At 40.1% G+C, this 18,386-nt stretch overlaps 1 protein-coding gene across 1 annotated transcript in view; it reads right to left on the reverse strand.

Annotated features, from left to right (window-relative positions):
- The window catches only part of ITPR2 (inositol 1,4,5-trisphosphate receptor type 2), a 499,992-nt gene that overhangs the window by 44,152 nt on the left and 437,454 nt on the right, over nucleotides 1–18,386 (reverse strand). The window contains exons 53-55 of the mRNA XM_028113213.2: nucleotides 17,636–17,766; nucleotides 16,364–16,529; nucleotides 5,626–5,786 (exon numbers count right to left, since the gene is read on the reverse strand). Coding sequence (XP_027969014.1) covers nucleotides 5,626–5,786; nucleotides 16,364–16,529; nucleotides 17,636–17,766 — 458 coding nt within the window. The remainder of the gene's footprint in view (nucleotides 1–5,625; nucleotides 5,787–16,363; nucleotides 16,530–17,635; nucleotides 17,767–18,386) is intronic.

Raw genomic sequence — 18,386 nt, forward strand, 5'->3', positions numbered from 1 at the left:
GAGTTGAGAAGTGAAAAGGATCCTTCTTAAATTGCAGACACCTGTCTGGACTTAAAATATGGAAAGCAAAGGTGGTGTCTCCTTCAATGTATATGTTTACTTCTTAATTGTGCATGCTGAGCTGCAAAGACCCCCTTGGTTTGTCTCGAAATGTAAACATTTTTAACAGTGTCTTATGAAGTTCTAAAGTCTTAGGTTTTAAAGATTGAGCAGTTACATAATTGGCTTACTTAGATCCAATTACATAATTAGTATAAATTAGAAACAATAGAATCAGAACATATAATTTCATAGTTATGACACATAACAATAATGCAGAAATTAAGTCGGCAAGTGGTGCTAACGGAGGAGGGGTGCATACAAATCCTGGAAGACTCGATGTCTTTTGTGAGCCCAAACATCTCCCTCTCCAACAGTTACTCCTCAAAACCTGGGTTAACTATAAACAAGACTGATTTTGAGTTCCAGACACGGAAAACATCTGGAAAATTGTTAGCTCTTTTCCTCTCTTCTGGAGCTAGAGTAATGGGTGACTAGATTTCTATCTCATTGAAAGGGGGGACTGGGTTTGAGAAACACGGCAAGAGGGGATTAAATTGCCTTGGCTCTCAAATCAGCCACACGATTTCTAATACTGCATTCATTATACTTGGTTCAGGTGGCCTAACGCTTCCTGCTGCATCTTTATCTTCCAATTTTAAAAGAGGGGAAAAGATGACATTTGACTAATGAGAAATTCATGTTCTGAACTCCTGCAGCTATTTTGGTATATCTTTCTGTAAGTTATGTCCAACTACCAGAGGGCTAAGAAAAAAACCCTTCATTTGTTAATTTACTCATTATTTTATTATTCATTCAATAAATGTGTTGCGCTTCCTGGGGGAAAGAGACTATTTCTTACTTATCCTTCTGTATCAAACCCATAAAGAGCTGCTAGGAGACAGGGAGCACTCACTGTTTATCAAATTGCTTTTAAGGCATATTACAGATATTACCTGCCCTGCTATTACAAAGAACAAAGGGCTTCGATGTTCCTGGTTGTGGCCTTCCAGAAACTCACAACTCTTTTTTCTGTGTCAAGACAATTATTATGTTAACCAAAGCCCGAGTTAAATTGTCCTAGCAGACATGGCCATAATAGTGGGACACTAGACAGGAGTCAAGTAAATAGAAGAGCTTAAAAGTACCCTGTACTAAAAATGATCAAATGACCCCCAAAAAACTATGGTGCTGGGGGGTGGCCAGCCAGGGTCTCGGTGGCAGCCCAGGATCGCGGAGCCCACGGGGAAGGTGGCAGGTCTCTGAACGGGCACAATAGCTCTCTTACAGGCACCTCTGGTTTTGATCCTGCCGTTTGCCAAATTAAGTCATAAATATCCCCAAAGGCCCCAACCCTATCTCAGCAAACGAACACTGAAAATCTGAAAATGTCCTCGAAATGTTAGAGAAACATCTAAAAGCCTTGGGCATTTTTTCTAATGATCTCAATTTTGTTTGTTCCTTCTCAGTCATCCTTTGGGTAATGGGAGAAGCAAAAGGGCTTAGTGATGCTCAAAGGCCATTACTAGTATAGGCTGGAGGATTTATCCTTTTATACCCTTTCCTCCAGTTTATTGGATTCTCTTTCATGATTTTCACTTTCCAAAGCATGGGCCTTCCTTTTTCCTTCTCATTTTCTGTTCCCAATAAATACAAGCTCAAAATACCAATTCCCTTATCAAAAATGAGGGTTTGCTTGCCAGGGGAAAATATATTCCCCAAATACCTTGATCAACTCACATCTTCCCTAACAATATCCCAGAAGAAGCTCTGTGGTCATTCAGATACTCAGACAGTGGCTGATAATCAAACAGCTTAGTTTGGCGTCTGAAGGCAAGGGAAGGAAGATTTCAATTTCTCTTCATATTTCAGAGTCTTGATCCTATTACTGGATGGATGTAGAGGCACAAGTATATTTCCTTAGATTCTAACCTCTAGAAATCAACTTATTTACAATGTATGATTTAATGCATATTGATATAAATACTCCTTATTGACCTAGTAATAAAGTTGAAGCATTGGAAGTGAAAAAAAATATACGAAGGAAAGAAACATCCCCCAAACTTGTTATATTCTCATTTTCCTCATGTCACCATAAGGAAGGAGGCACTTCCTAAGGGTCTCAAAGTACAAATCAGATATACTTAAACAGTGTAGTAGAAGCTCTACTGATAAACAAGCGCTTAAATCAACCTGGTAAGTGAACTATTTTTAAGGAGCAAAAATAAAAGTGGTAGGAAAATGTCTGTAAGGTTTCCTTCCAAACTGTTATGAGTAGTTGCCTCTGGGTTGGAGACAGGAAATATAGAGTCTTTGAATTGAGTTGTAGACTTGCTTCAACTTGCTGTGTGCTCTAAAATCTCAATCTCTCTCTCTCTCCTTCTCTCTGAGGATCAGGATTACAAAGCCATAATCTCCACAGAGCTTGGAGTAACAGATTTTCTAACTTGGGTTCATTAGCTACAGATTTTTTGAAATGTTCCAAAAAGGCTATTCCAGTAAGTGAGCACTCTTCTGTGTAAATGACTTTTTGTTTCCATCAGTCCTGAGCTTAATGATTTCCCTCTTCCTTCTCCTGGTCATTCAGAAGTTCAGAAACAGTGCTTGTTGTCTTGGCCATGCCCTGCTTGGATGAGAATGAGATAGTTCATACCGGAATAAGCTGGTGGGTGCTCCTCCCTCCCGTCACGGTTCTGGAGAGAGCTGACGGAACAGGATGGGCAGAAACATGGATAAGTTCAGGGATCCTTAAAAATTCAAGTACAAGGGCTTGGCAAAATGCTGGTTTTCATGTTAAGGTGAAAGACGGGTCTTATGGTAAAGGCCACCTGGTGACTTCCTCATTACAAAACCCAAAGGCTCTGTTTGGCCAGTCTCTTCTTCATGGTCTCTCTGCAGCAATTACTGCTGTTGAAATTCTTGGCATTGTGAGGCTCATCTCTTGGCTTTGACACACTCCACAACCTAGTTCTCTTTCTGCCCCTCTTACTGTCTTCCTCTCTACTTAGTTTACTTGTCTTTGTTCTTTTTCCTGAATGGGGGATCCCCCAGGTTCTGTCTTGGGCTTTCTCTTCCTTTCTCTCTTTACACATTCTCCCTTCTCCCATCTCTCCATAATATGATGGCTTCAACTGTCACTTCATGTGGACAGTCACACTAAAAACTGTCAGCTACCGAGTACCTTCACTGCTAGCCACGTTTAACGTATTATCTCACTGATCTCACACCAATTTCTTCCTTTTGGATGAGGAGGCAGAGGCCCTGATAGGTTCAAAGATTTGCCCAAGATATCCTAGACCACACAGCAAGTAAGTGACAGAGCTAAGGTCTGAGGCCAGATCTTTCTGGCTCGAAGGTTCATGCTGTTGTCACTACCCTGTCCCTCCTAATTTGTGACTCAGCTTCTAGTCTCATTTTGAAATCAACAAGTGTTCTTCTATGAGCAGCCTCTCCTCTTGCAGAAATCCTTCTGCAACCGATACACCACCTTTCTCCCAATGACCAGGCTCACAACGTCAGGTGTCTTGGGCTCATCTTGTAGTCTACCGCCTCTCCTGACCCTCCCTACCCCAAATCTCAACTGCCAAATACCACCGCTGATTTCATCTTTCCCCTCTCCCAACCAGCCTACGCACCATGGCCTGACTACTGTTCTAGGCCACATCATTCCCGTAGTGAAATCCTTCAGTGGCTCCCCATTCCTGATGAAATGCTATCCTAAACCAACACTTACCACCCAAAAGTCCAATCTACTTTCTCTATCCTATCTCTCAGAGTTCCTTTACAAGTGGACTATATGCCAGTGAAACTGGGCCAATGTCCCCCCGAATGTCTGAGTGTTCCATCTTTATGCTTTTGTTCAGGTTTCTCCCTCTTACATGAACTCACTCTAAATCCAACAGACACCCCCAATCTACACAAATCCCACCCTGTATGATATACTGCCCCCCCACCACACACAATTCCCTTCCACCACCTCTCTGTTGGATGTCACTCTACATGTTTAAGCCTTCACAGATTTTCATTTGTTCCACTCTTGGGGAACTTAGCCTATTTTACTTTTGGCTTGTTATTCTCCTCTCCCTTTTATTAAGCTCTAAATTCCTTGGCAGAGAAGGAATGTGTCAGACTCGTCAGTGTATTCCCCAAAATCTTTTAGTCCAAGGGACGCAATAGATGCCCAGTAAATATGTATTCATTATATGGACTCAAACTTTGATAAAATATAGCAATGTGAAGTTGCATTTTAAACATAATGCTCTACATGTTTCTTCCCCAGCAAGCAGATAAAAATATTTCACATAGATGGTCCCCAAACATCTTGAGATCAAGAATGTATAAATAACAACTATGAGTGCCTATATGCAAACCGATTACCTTTTTTCCTAATGTAGAAGGGAGAGAGGGCAGAAGAGGAAACATGGAGAAAAAAGAAACAATATTAGGTTCTGCCCACTGTCACATAGGAATGACAACTTCATAGTAAGATGCAAACCTCTAATCACATAGAACAACTTATAGTAGGATGCAAGTCAAAAAAAAAAAACATGAAAAATGCTCAGGAATAAAAATTCAGTTTACATGTAGCTCTCCTGTGACATATAAATATTGTCAGGTAAGATAAATTACTGCAATGTTAACTTGTACTTATTAATGTTACCCGCCAAACATATTCTTTGGTTGTTCCATCTACTGTAGTTTATGTCTTCCCACGTGCATGACCAGCTTCCAGAAGGAGGGACATACAGCCACTGTCACCTGCCTCTCCTGAAGCTTCAGCATTGGTGCTTCCTAAATGTTACCCTTGGGACCAGGCAGCAAGGAGGATCATGACTCTTCTAAAGCCTCACTCTCAAATAAGAAGATTTTTGAGAAAAAAAAATCCAACATACAGCTATGTTTATTATAAGAATACAAGAATTTATATCGGATGCGGTAATACTCACTAAATGTGTATCATGGTACACTAACGCTGTAACTTTGGCTTCTCTTTAAGCCACTTAGTTTTAATCTTCTGTAAAACAGAAGAAAGTCCAAGTCATGGACAACCACAGCCTTTGCTCCTGATCTTAATGAGGAGTTAGTTATAAGCAAGTAGGTATGACAGAATCAGTGCCAATCATTACCAACACCCCAAACTATACATAGCTTGGAAACCAGTGTTCTCTCATTGAGATCAAACATTATACTCTTCCCAAACATGGTTCAATTTCTTAAACCCCTGATTTCTGAAATCCAAGGAATTTCTTAAAGTATGACTCTTCTGTTCATATTTGCCAATGGGAAAGTTCCAGATATGGGGAACTGAGACATCAGCAATGACACGAGGTCAGAAGATGACAGACGTGGCTGAGATGGTGCTATTCACTGCACAGAGAATTCTTCAGTAAATATCATCTGTGCACTTGAGACTTAGATTTGGTTTCTATAACCAAGAAGTCCAATGATTTAGCCAGTATGAGGATTCTTCATTGATTGACAGTCCTATTTAGAAGTTAACACAATGATTGGGAGAAGGGTAGGGTAGAGAAAGGGAAAGCATACAATTGAAACCTCGTCAAAGGTTCAAATGCTCTCATCACTCACCACGATCATTTGAGCCACATAACTTTCAGGTCCAGTGTATTCAGTTGGGTCTTTAACCTTCACCAGGACTAGGAAGTACAAATAATGCCACATATTGTGTTCTGACTTGATGTGCTCCTCAAATGAAACCGTTTTATTATCAAACTTGTCCCTCTCAAGTCCTGCAAAACACAGAAAACACAATGTATGTAATTTGTCATTTAATCAGCACTTACTTCTTAGCATAAAAACAAAACATCACAATTACATGAATAAAGGCTTTCTGTGAGTGTGCCAATTTAGAATGTTATGATTAAAAACAGTACAGTACACAAGACCTCCAGAAAAAAGGCCATAGCTTGCAGACTTCTTCCAAACTAACATTCTCCCCCCTCCATCCTCTACCCAATGGATCCTTGAAGATGCGTGGTCCTGTTATAGTTGTAAATTTGCAGATAATTTTAAATATAGCCATGTCAAAACTGTCCAATTAAACTGGACCACAAATCTAAGAAAAAGTAAAAATGATTGTGCAATAAAAGGCACGCTTGTTAATCAGGACAAAAAAATAAAAGTTATTTTTCCAGGAACTTGGGTAAAAAGAGGAGAGGCAGCTGAGAGAGTCATCTTGAAAACCATCTGTAATCAGCACAGGGCAAGCCAGCGTCCACAGTGATCTTTGCTCTGAGTGCAGTAAGGGCTGCAGCCCTTTAGACTACTGTGCCTGGCATTTTAAGGAGGAGAGGGTCTTTTCAATATCCAGGGCAGATTTTCAGCTGCTGGAAGGACACTGAGGAGAGCTTCTGCATAGTAAGATTCTTTTCTCTCAAGGGTTGAAGGGTGGATGAAAGAAAATGAATGGAGATGAAGAAAAACATCTATAGAAAAATGAATTCAATTGCCAAGTAAAATGGGATGTTGGGATTCAGTCTGGTTTTGCAGTTCAGATACTGGAGAAGAAACTAGGAAATTGAATTCCAATCCTGGCTATTCTTTTCTAAGCATATTTTAAAAAAGCCATTCAGGCATGAAGAAGACTCTTTAAGTAATAAGATATGAAGTACAATAAGGAAAAAGAAAAAAATCTGTCCCTAGTGGAAGGGTGACCTTTTAAATTACATTATTGGATATTTTAATGGAAAATACCATAAAATTATCTGGCTGATGGTGATGCCTCATCTTATTTGACCCATCATCAGCTCGGCATGGCCCAAATAAAATCCATACTCTTCCCCAAAACTGCTCCACCCACAGTCCTCCTCTTCATTCCATGGCAACTCTAGTCTTCCAGTTGTTCAAGCCAAAAACCGAGGAGTCATCCTCGAATCCTTTCTCTCACCCATATCCAATTCATGTTGAAATTCTCTTGGCTCTACCTTCAACATATACGTGGAATCTGGTCCCTTCTCATGGCCTCCACAGCCGCCACGCTTATCTGAGCCTTCATCATCTCTCACCTGGACTACTGCAATTGCGTCTCAGGCTCCCCTGTTTCCACTTTAACTCTCTGTGGCCTATACTCAACACAGCAGCCACTGAGATACTTCAAAACCCAAAGTAGGATGGTGTCTCTCCTCTGTTCCAAACCCTGTGGTGGTTCTCCACCAACTCAGCATAAAGATCAAAGGCCTTCCAATGGCTTATGAGTAGGGTTGCCAGATAAAATATAGGATGCTCAGGTGAGGCCAAGTTAAGTTGAAGTTCAGATAAATAATGACCAGTTGTTGAGTATAAGTAGGTCCTATGTGGTATCTATTTGCTAAAGTGCAAGTGATTTGGCCCTATAGCCTCGCTGACCTTGTCTCCTACTCTCCCCCTTGCGAACTCTCATCCAGCCATACTGGCCTCCTTGTTGCTCGCATGCAGACTCCTGCCTCAGGGCCTTTGGACTGGTTGCTTCTTCTGTCCACAGCGCTCTTCTCTCTGGTGTCTCTCTAACTTGCTCACCTTCAAGCTTTTGCTCAAATCTCACCTTCTCCATGTGGCTTAACTTGATCACCCTATTTAGTCCTACAACCTGCCCCTTCCCTTTTGCCAACAGCCTCAATCACTCTTTCTCTTTTATCCTTTTTCCTAGAGTGCTTATCACCTCCTAACAGAATGAACATAGCCTCAACAAAGGTGTTAAATTAAACTGGACCACAAGTCTAAGATAAAGAGGTAAAAATGGTTGTGTGAGCAAAAGCCTGCCTGCTAATCAGTACAGAAGAAAGGAATGCCATTTTATCTAGGAACTTAGATAAGAACTTACTATGTTTATTATTTACTGTGTGTCCAGGAGCAGATGCATTTGTCTCTTTTCTTCACCAACGGTCCTAGAGCTAACATGGGTGTCCGGTTTATAGTCAGCCCTGAATATGGTATTTATGGAATGAATTAAAAATAGTTCACTAATAAAATGTTATTCCACATGGGTGACTATAATCAAAAACAGATTAATCACAAATCTTGGTGATGATGTGGATGGACTGGAGCCCTCATACTCTGCTGGTAGGAATGTGACAGAGTACAGCTACTTTAGAAAACAGTTTGGCAGCTCCTCAAAAGGTTAAACATAGAGTGACCATATGACCCAGCAAGTCTACTTGTAGGTACCTAACCCAAAGAACAGAAAACACATGTTCACACAAAAGCTAGGGCATGAATGTGCACAATAGCATTATTCCTAAGAGCCAAAAAGTAGAAACAATCCGAACGTTCATCAATGAATGAAAAGATAAACAAAATATATCATATCATACAATGGAATTTTCAGCCATACAAAGGATGAAGCACTGATGTGTGCTACACCATAAATCTTGATAACATCATACTAAGTAGAAGAAGTAGGTCCCAGAAGGCCACATATTATTATACGGTCCCATTTATGTAAAATGTCCAGGGGAGGCAAATCTGTAGAGACAGAAAGTAGATCAACGGTTGCCTAGGGCTGAGGAGGAGGAAAGGTTGGGGGTGGAGGGTTGGTGGGTGATGGCTAACAGGTATGAGGTTTCTTTTGGGGGCAATGAAAATGTTCTAAAATTGATTGTGATGATGGACGCACAACTCTGAATATATACTAAGAACCACTGAATTGCAGACTTTAAATGGGTGAGTTGTAGGGTATATAAATTATATCTCAATAGAACTACTTAAAAAGAGAGAGAGAGAGAATGTTAAAGTAGATTTTCCCAGAATTCAGTTCAAACAATTACCTTTCTGTTGCAAGGTACATAGGGCTATAAAAATAATGTGTCTACTATCAATTAATCCGTAATATGGTAGAGAAAACAGGTAGCTTGCACTATATCCTGAAGTGATATAAACTGCCAGGGAAGCACAGAGGAGGACAAAATGAATTGTGACAAGGTACACTTTAAAAGGTTTAAAAGAGGTGTAAAGATTTAAGTGTCTAGCCTTGAAACAGGATTATGGCAAGTGGAAAAGAGATAAATGGTAATAAAAGCTAGCTAATTTTTATTGAGCACCTATTTGTGCTGACAACAACATAAAGATCTTTAAATATGCTCTTATAATTACAATAATCCAATCTGACCTTTCAGCATGTGAGGAAAGAGATCCAGAGGAATTCAATAAATTGCTCAAGCTAACACCTCTTGTTAGTGGAGAAGTCGGTCGGTACATAAACAGAAAAATTTCTAGCTCAAAAGCCATGTTCTTTGGCCTTCTGGGCAAAGGAAGTGGCAAGGCAAAGCTACAGATGGAAGTAGACCACCTGTTTGGGGGAGCATCAATTCCTCCGAAGGGAACATTTGGAAATGAAGATGTAATGGTACATTTGGCAGAAACCATGAAGAGTTTTATTTTTTTTTAAACTGTGAAGAGCTTTAAATGAAAAGCTATGGAAACTGCACTTTATCCAGAAGGCCTTTGAGTGGAGACTAGCCTGTTTAGAGTTGTGCTTCAGGTAACTTCCTGTGGTGGGATTTAGAGGAAGACTGGGAATAGAGGCTATGAGTGGGGAGACTGGGGGACTAGGGCGGTGGAGGATGTAAAGGCAGGGAACTGGTTGTCTTTCATCTCCATTGGTTCTTGCTCTCTAAGCTTTGTCAGCCATTCCCCTGGTTTCAGCCATGATTGTGCTGGTGATGTGGCCCCAGCGCTGACCTTTCTTCTCAACTTCAGTTTCTATTTCCAGCTGTCTTTTGGGTAAATCCCCTTGGGTTGCTTACGGGCATGTCAAATGCAGCTCATCAAAAATTTGTTTCTTTAGCTCTTCTTTACCTCTGTTAATGAAGTCCTTGTCAACCAGGGAACTTGAAGTCATCCTTGGACTCATACTCTGACAATCTACTCTGTGCACATTTCTTAGAGCGACTCTGACTTTCTCACCATTCTCCAAACAAACCGAGTCCTTGGAAAATTCTATGCCTCCACCTCCTCTCTTTCCTGCCTTATAGGTATTCCTTCTTCAAGACCTAGCTCAACTACCACTGACTTGCACAGACACAAACAGTTAGTGGAGCCTCCCTGTGCCCATAACACTTTGCTATGAAAATTTATCTATTTCTATCTTAGCCTCTACCACTTTATTGTCTGGTTTATTTTTATTTATTTTTATTTATTTATTTTAGCAGCACCTGGCATCGTATCTGGAAAACAGTAGGCATTCAACTAACATTGACAGAATAATTGGGGAAAAAAAAAAAAAAGAAGAAAAGGGAGAGAATAAAGAGAAGTTTTTGGATGAAAATTTAAGAGGGCTTGATGTCCAATTAGAGGGACAGATTCAGGAGGAATCAAGAATGACCCTACAATTCCTGACCTGAATGACTGAATTTATGGTAATATCCCAGTACAGCAAGGAAAAACAAAAGAAGGAAGAGACTTTGGAGGGAAGATACATTTGACTGGGGATGTGCTGAATTTGTGATGCCTATAGAACAACCAGTGTTGGGCTGTTAGGTCCAAAGCTAGAAATTTTAAACAGAGACGTCAAGGTGTAAATATACTAATTCAAAGGTAAGTGACATAAAATAAACAATGAAAGCCAGGGTATTGGAGGAGATGACCAAGGCAGAAAGAAAAGAAGGATAAGAGGAACTCTGTGCGCTCAACACAGAAGTTTCAGAAAAAATAAGACGGTACCTACGTTGTGTTTCCCACACAGTATGACTAGGGTGAGGACCCTCACTCACCCATCACCATACCTCTTCTCGGCTGTATTTTTCTGCATAGCCCTTAGCATCATACATTCTATGTGTGCTGGAAAATGAGCTCCATGATGGCAGTAAATTTTGTCTATTTTTGTTCACTGCAGTACCCTGGTATATAGTAGATACTCAGTGAGTAACTGTTGAACAAATAAAGTATAAACGACCTTGAGGCGCAAGTACAGATAAAGAACTAATATACGAAGAGAAGAACATGCCCCTCTCTGACAGTATAGCCTTTATCTCCTATTAAATCACCTAGAAAGATCTTTCATTCTAGGCACCTGACTACCATCAATCCTTTCTCCATTTTGGTATTTTGTCACACTGGTCTGTCAACATCTCCTTCTGGCTGGATTTTCAGCCTCTGGTAACTCAAAATTAATAATTAATATGGATACCAGTGCCAATTTGTTCCTATGCTTACTGCTTCAGCTCTGTCATCTGCTAATCATCACCCTATCACGACCGCCTTCTGGATCATTAGCAATTGTTTTCTGAGTCATAATTCTCAAACATCTGGTCATTGCCTTCAAGGCAAGGAACATCCCATCTGCTCTCATTGCCTGTCACAGAATCTACCTCCCCCTCTGTTGTTACTATGGGTGTCAATTGGTACGTGTGCTACTGGAGCCAATTCTCTCCTACTGTGGAGATTCTTTCCTCTGTTGTTTGATATGATATCCCTCTTTGGATCACAACTTAACACCCAACTCTTACAAGAACCGTTTATCAATTGATCACAACTATTTTATAGCCTCCTAGTACAACCCCCAAATATCCCAACTGTCTAAATCATTCTTGTAATTAAGTTCTTTCAACGTATATGGGATGTATTAGATCTTATATGTGGTAAACAATTCCAGGAACGCACGCATATCTAGATATACATTATGATAATGCTTCTCACATATTTCTGCTAAAGGTCCTTTAAGGGCAGAGAGTAGAGAAACTTTATGCTGCTGAGGTTACGGGGTTAGCAGCTATAAGCGCCTGGGATTACTTTTCAATTTTTAAAAAAATTCTTGTTTTATTTTAAATGTTCACATTAAATTTGTTTTACTTTAAAAATTTATTTTACTTTATAGCATACTATTTGTTCTAATGTAAAAAATACTATTAAAATTTACTCTTAGGTTAAATTACCTAAATGGTCTCTCAAAGTTTTGAATGAAAATGAAGCTTCTGTAAAATAGACCATGTTGATCTAATATCTCCTCCTATGCCTCCTGATTTATCACCCTATATCTCTGTGGTAATGTGTATGCTACCGAAACAATACCCTGAATGTGACAAAATTTAAAATAACTTGGAATGGGTACACCCAGGCTTTTTGTCTGCCGTATATATCCATCTAGTACTTACCCAATTTATCTTCCTTTTGTAGGTTATAAGCCACATAAACAGAGAGATAATATTAATTTAGGCTGATTTATTGAATAGTCATTCATTAAGCAAATATTTATGATTGGTCCTCAATACATACTAAGGAATCATAAAATAAATAAGTATCTTAAAGAAGGGAAATTAATGTGCATTGAGGGCTTACTCAGCTAAGCATTGAGCTAGGAATTTTGATACACATGATCTCAATTATACTCATTAAAACCACAAAAGATGACATTATATTCCCCATTTTCCAGATGAGGGAACAATAGTTCAAGGTGAAAAGGAAACTTGGCTAAGATCACATATCCAGGATATGAAACCAGTGTGTTGACTTAACCATAAAGTCCATGCCCTTTCTACTATGTGACAGTGTATAGCACCTGACAGAGATAAGACAACAAAAAATAAGTATGGTACCATACTGCTAAGTGTGATGTGAGCCATCTAGAAGCAGAAATGTTCGCTGCTGGTTAGTGAAATCTGATAAAGCTTCATGGAATAATGGCATTAGAGCTGGCCTTAGAGAGAGGGTTGGAGTTGAACAGCTTAGGTGTTTGGGCATTCCAAATGGAAACACCATAACTGAGAACATGTGGAGAGTCTCTAAGTTGAAGATGAGCAATGTAGTTGGGCTGGAAGTTGATCTATAAACAGGGGAACATTGGGTGAAAAGGTGGGCAAAAAAGGGAGCTTGGTTATGGAGCACCTTACGTGCCAGGAAATTTGGAATTTTAGAGTTACAGACTGTGCAATGCTATTGATAGACTTTTGAGTAAGGAAATGATGAATTCAAACTGGTAAAATTAGTCTGACAGCACTGAGCAGAACATTTTGGGGTGTGAGCCAAGGCGAGCCTGAAAAACCAAGGTGTGGCTTGCGGGATGTGTGGAGGGAAGTGAGTGAGATTGGGAACAGAGATTCATTAGCACATGGTAACTAGTGCACCTGGAATAGGAAAAAGGAGATGCTAAGAATGATGGAGAAGCTCCCAGCCTAGAAAACTGAAGGCCCAGTGGGATATCATCAATGGCAATATAGAGATCAGGATAAACTGCTAGGTCAGAAGAAGAAGATGGAAAGGCAAGAGGCACTGGTTTTCAGACATGGTAGATTTGGCTGCCAAAAGTCATGCCTGTGTAGGTGTCAGTCAACAACTGAAATAAAGGACAAAACCTGGAAAGAGGTTGGAGCTGTGGTTGCACATTTGGCAATAATAAAATCCGAACCGTTTATCTAGTGGTTGGGAGAAGGCTTGTGATAGAATGAGAGAATGAGCAATCCAAGGCAGAAGAAAAGGTCAGCAGGAACCTAATGGGGAGAGCTGAGAAAAACATTCAGTCTGGTGATGAGGGTTATTGTGATGTTTTAAGGAATTTATAAGTTATAGGTTTTTTTTTAAGTAACTGTGAAAGCCAAAGAGAATTCTGACAGCAAAGGGAAAGTGTAGAGGAGCAGGAATGGTACTTAAGTGATGGGCTTGCTTTGCTGTTCATCTTTCTTGTTAGAATATGGGAGGAAGGATCATGGCCTCAAATGAGGCTCACATCTAACTGATACTTTCTTCCAAAGAACCCTTTCTTCCAAGGTTGCACGCTGACATAATAGTTATTATGATTGTGAAAGGAAGGACTTAGAGGAAGCACTGTAAAAGCAAGACCATGAGACATACACAAAGGTTTTCAAGGGCAGCATGTCTTTTCCTCCACAGAACTCATTCTTCCATACAATGCCTCTCTTCCCCAAATCCCTGAATTATTGTACGATATCTTCCTTGGCTCCAACCCAATCTTGTTTCCCTCCATCTAGTCTAGATATATAAAGAAAGACTTCTTCTTTCTGCCTCATTTCCTTCTGGTAAATCTCCCCCAGCATTGTGTAACTTATCCTCATGGAAAGTACTCCATCTTTATTCCGAATCACCTGAATGAGAAATACAAAGGCTCTATTTGGCATAATATGTTACTGGTCTTCTCTGCTTTGAAATAGTTGATAATCAATCACTTTCTTTCCAAGGCTGTGTCCTCCCCTCATATCCATATGACACACATTCTTGGTTCTCCTCACACCATTCTGACTGGAAAGATCTACGTGTGTGCACGCGCATTTGAACCTGTTTCTCTCAACTCTTCAGTGCTGATATTTCCCGCTTTAAACCCCATTTTCTTCTCTTCCCCCTCTGAAGTCTTCCCCATGCTCTGGCTTTGGCTACCACACACAGACGGAGCATTCCCCAATAACTGTCTCTAGTGCAGACTCATTCTCTGAGGCTCAGACCCATGCTGACCTCTGTGCTGGGTGTGGCCCACTGGGGTGTTGAGTACCCACTGCAATTTCAGTATTTCCAAAGCCAAACTCAGTATATTCCTCTCCAAATCTTTTCTTTTTTTCTTCTCAAACTCAACAGTTGGTACTACCACCCACCCACACACCCAACTATCTTTCGTATTCATTCCTAACCACTGAGATTTTTAAAAGTCTGTCTCTAAGTATTCCATGACCCTGTCCTCTACCCTTAATACTGCACCCTAACTCTCCTGCATCAAAGTTGTTACCTTTCACTTGGACTATGTCCCCTGAAAAACAACCTTCTGTAGTTGCCCCATTGCTCTAAAACAAAAATTAGACCCTGTACTCTTCTACTTAAATTCTTTAATGGTTCAGCATCCTCTGTAAGTCTACAGGACAAAGTCCAAGTCTTTTAACATAAAAGGCCATGTTCTGGTGAACCTCTTCTTGGGGCATAGACTGCACTGAAATTCATGCTCCAGCAACACTGAGCTCCTTATAGTAACTGAAGACTCCCACTGTGCTGTTCTTCCCTTCATGCCTGTTCTTATGCTGGTCACTCTGCTTCTACCCACTTAATTTTTTTAAAGATTTTATTTATTTATGCGAGAGAGAGAAAGCACGAGTAGGGGGAAGGGTGGAGGGGAGAAGCAGACTCCCCACTGACCTGAAGTGGGGCTTGATCCCAGGACCCCGGGATCATGACCTGAGTCGAAGGCAGATGCTTAACCTACTGAGCCACCCAGCGGCCCTGCTTCTACTCACTTTAATATGACTAGCTACCTTCTATCTTTTACCATCAGTTCAGTGACCATCTCTTCTAAAAGCCTTTCCTGACTCTTTCTTGTTTGCCTCCACCATAACCTGAAGGGGTATAACAGCCTGTGAACTTCTCTATCATGTCTCTTAACACACTAGATAGCGATGATGCTTATTGTGTTTGTATTCCACACTAGATTGTGAACACCCTGAAGAAGGGCATGTCCAACTCGTGTTTGTTTCCTTGGAATACAGTTCATTGTTACAGGTTAGTACTTGGTACACCTCTGAGTGTTGAGGGAATGCTGGAAAGGTTTGGGAGACCCATTGAGGAGAATGAGACAATTGACAAAAGGTGAATCAAGGAGGGAATGGGATTTATTGAGGGCCCAATTTGAGTTATATAGAATAATGTTGTAGTGAAGCCCTTATGCTTGTTATGTGACTTTAGCCAAAAGATTCTTCAGCTCAACATGGTGAAATAGATGGTGAGGATAACCTGGACTTAGTGAATATTCAAAGAGAGGGAAGAACTCTAGGATGCTAGGTCAGCTACAGAGACTACCAATGGGCTGAAGTATATTGAGAAGAGGGTAGAGCAAAAGGGAATGATGAGGGCAAGGAGAGAGTTGGGTCAGACTGAGAGCTAACAAGGGGCAAAGGGGAAGAGAGTGTGGTGTGTGTGTGTGTGTGTGTGTGTGTGTGTGTGTGTGTGTGTGTGTGTGTGTGTCAGAGAGAGAAAGAGAGAGAGAGAGAGATGAAAAACAGAGAAGTACAGTTCGTGAATAGAAGTTCAAGCTGCTAGAAAAACCATCTGTGGATTCATAATCCAACAAAATAAAATAAAAATCATTCTGTCATCTAATCAATATGTTATTGTGATTAAAAATCTGTTTGCCAGTTGGTGTAACCTTTTGAAATTTTGTAACACATTCTACAGTCAGAGAGTCATACAAATTGCAGAAATAATGACAAGATAGCTTTCGGATATAATTCTTCTATCTATTACTGGAAGCAGAGAACCCTAGTCTAATGCTCGGTTACATAATTTTTGTCTAGCTTTCATTTTGAAATTATTTTTCCCAAAGCATGACAAATAAAAATCACTCTAGCCCCTCCTTCTTCCTGGATAGTCTCTTCACCTATTATTTATGTATCCTGCGAACACTTACCACAGATGAAGCAAGTTGTCTTTAGAATTTCTTCTTTTTTCTGTTTTTCACTTCTGAGATCAGCAAAAGTATCAATGATAACACCAAAAATCAAGTTAAGGACAATAATGATGACAATGAAATAAAAAAGAAGGTCATACACCACTCGGGCAGCAAACAAGGGTTCCTGAAATAAAAATTAAAAAAAAAAAAGTATATGTATACATATTTTCAAGGTACGTTGATTTGACATACAGTCTAGCATAGAGAATATATTTAATAAAGGTTTGCTGAATGAATATAAACAGTGCTCCAAGTTGGAAAAAATAAGACCCACTTTCTGTCTTCCATTTTCTTTTCTTTAAGTGTTGTGAGATAAACTTCACGCCTATTCCCAGAGCCACTTCCATTCTCCAGGACTTATACCCTCCCATCAATGGGGGACGTACCTTTTATTAAAAACCACTGTACTATATCATTCTGCTAAATGCATTTTGGCACATTGGGATCCCATCCCAGAAGCTGCACAAAAGGGAGACAAGTAGCAATTCCCAAGGTCAGCGATTAGTGAGCTGAGAAGGACCTAATGCTTCGTCAATTTCTAGAGTAGATTTTATTCTTGGCCTTATAGGGTCAAGTACAGACAGCTCCAGCTTACTTCTACCTGATGGGCAGTATTAAAACACACATTAGAGATGCTGCAATCCAGCCATTTCACAGATGAGGAACCATTAGATGAACTGACAATATGCCATAGCTGGCTTGTTGCAGAACTCAGATTTCTCAAGTCTTCAGCCAGGCACTCTAGCTTTTGCAGCTAATGAGAAATTTTTTAGCCTTGCCATTTTAATATATGAAATCATTTTAGAATTTGTTCAAATTTTATATTCATCATGGATAAATAATGGCCGCTATTACTATTCAGAGGCGTAAATCTTAATGCCTTAGAAGCCTGATAGACAAGAGGCAGCCTAGTTCCGTTATTTATGCAACCATTAACTCCTCTACCAAGTTTGTAGTCATGATCTCATGGCTGTAATACAATACACAGTTCAAACTTGGAAACTTTTCATAACCCTACTAACAGACATAGATTTTTTTTAGGACATTAGCTATTTCTGTGTAGTTCTAATATACAATTAATTGGTTTTAATGGCCACCATTATACATACGTTTAAGGCAAATGACACAACATAGCATCTTGAAAACAAAAATTGTGTTGTAGATGTTGTAAAGAAAAATTTAAAAAATGCTTATGTTCTTCTTAAAAAAATATTTTTTTCTACAGCTTACATCTTTTGATGGCCTTCTGAGAACGTCTCCCACACCGCCGCCATTCCGGAGGCCCTGGTTCAGGACTGTGACGATGCACATAAGGAGAGTATCACATGTCCTTTCAATTCCATCCTCATACTCTTCATCAGCTATAAAAACACACAAGTTAAACCAGGCAACAAACTCATGTTTTAAATATGCTACTGTCTACTTCTAAATAGCCATTCCTTCACAACTGTGCCATGACACAATTTTTTGAAGCACATAGCACCTATTTGACTTGTAGTAGCCCATGACTGACATAGGCTGAGAAGGCCACACAATAGTATTCTGAAATATTTGTTTTCTTCCAAGAGTGACAAATGGCAGAATGGAAAGGACAACATAAGGAAAGCTCATCTGCCTGGTACACTGTTGTAGTGCGGGGAGGTTGTGGTAAGACCTCAGGAAGACAGTCCACTCACCCCGGAAGCAAAGATATTGCAGGAAAAAGAGCGTGCACAAGGAAGCCAGGTGGGCGTGGCTCCAAATTCTACTCTGTCCCAGTACTGAGACTTGGGCAGTCACTTGACCTCACTATCCTCATCTGTAAAATGGGGAGGTCTGATTAAGGATGATACCCTTCAGAAGATTATATTTAGGATATGTAAAACACTGCACAGGGATTAGAATACACAGAGTAGTTGTTTAAGAATTAGGGCAGATATTCTTTCATTAATTTAGTTAAGCATCTAAGCTCTTTTAATGAGGAGCTTTGAGCTATGGACAA

This window comes from Eumetopias jubatus, unplaced genomic scaffold (assembly GCF_037043125.1).
Source record: "Eumetopias jubatus isolate StellerSeaLion01/CBP00866 unplaced genomic scaffold, mEumJub1_p1.0 scaffold_8, whole genome shotgun sequence".
Taxonomy (NCBI): Eukaryota; Metazoa; Chordata; class Mammalia; order Carnivora; family Otariidae; genus Eumetopias; species Eumetopias jubatus.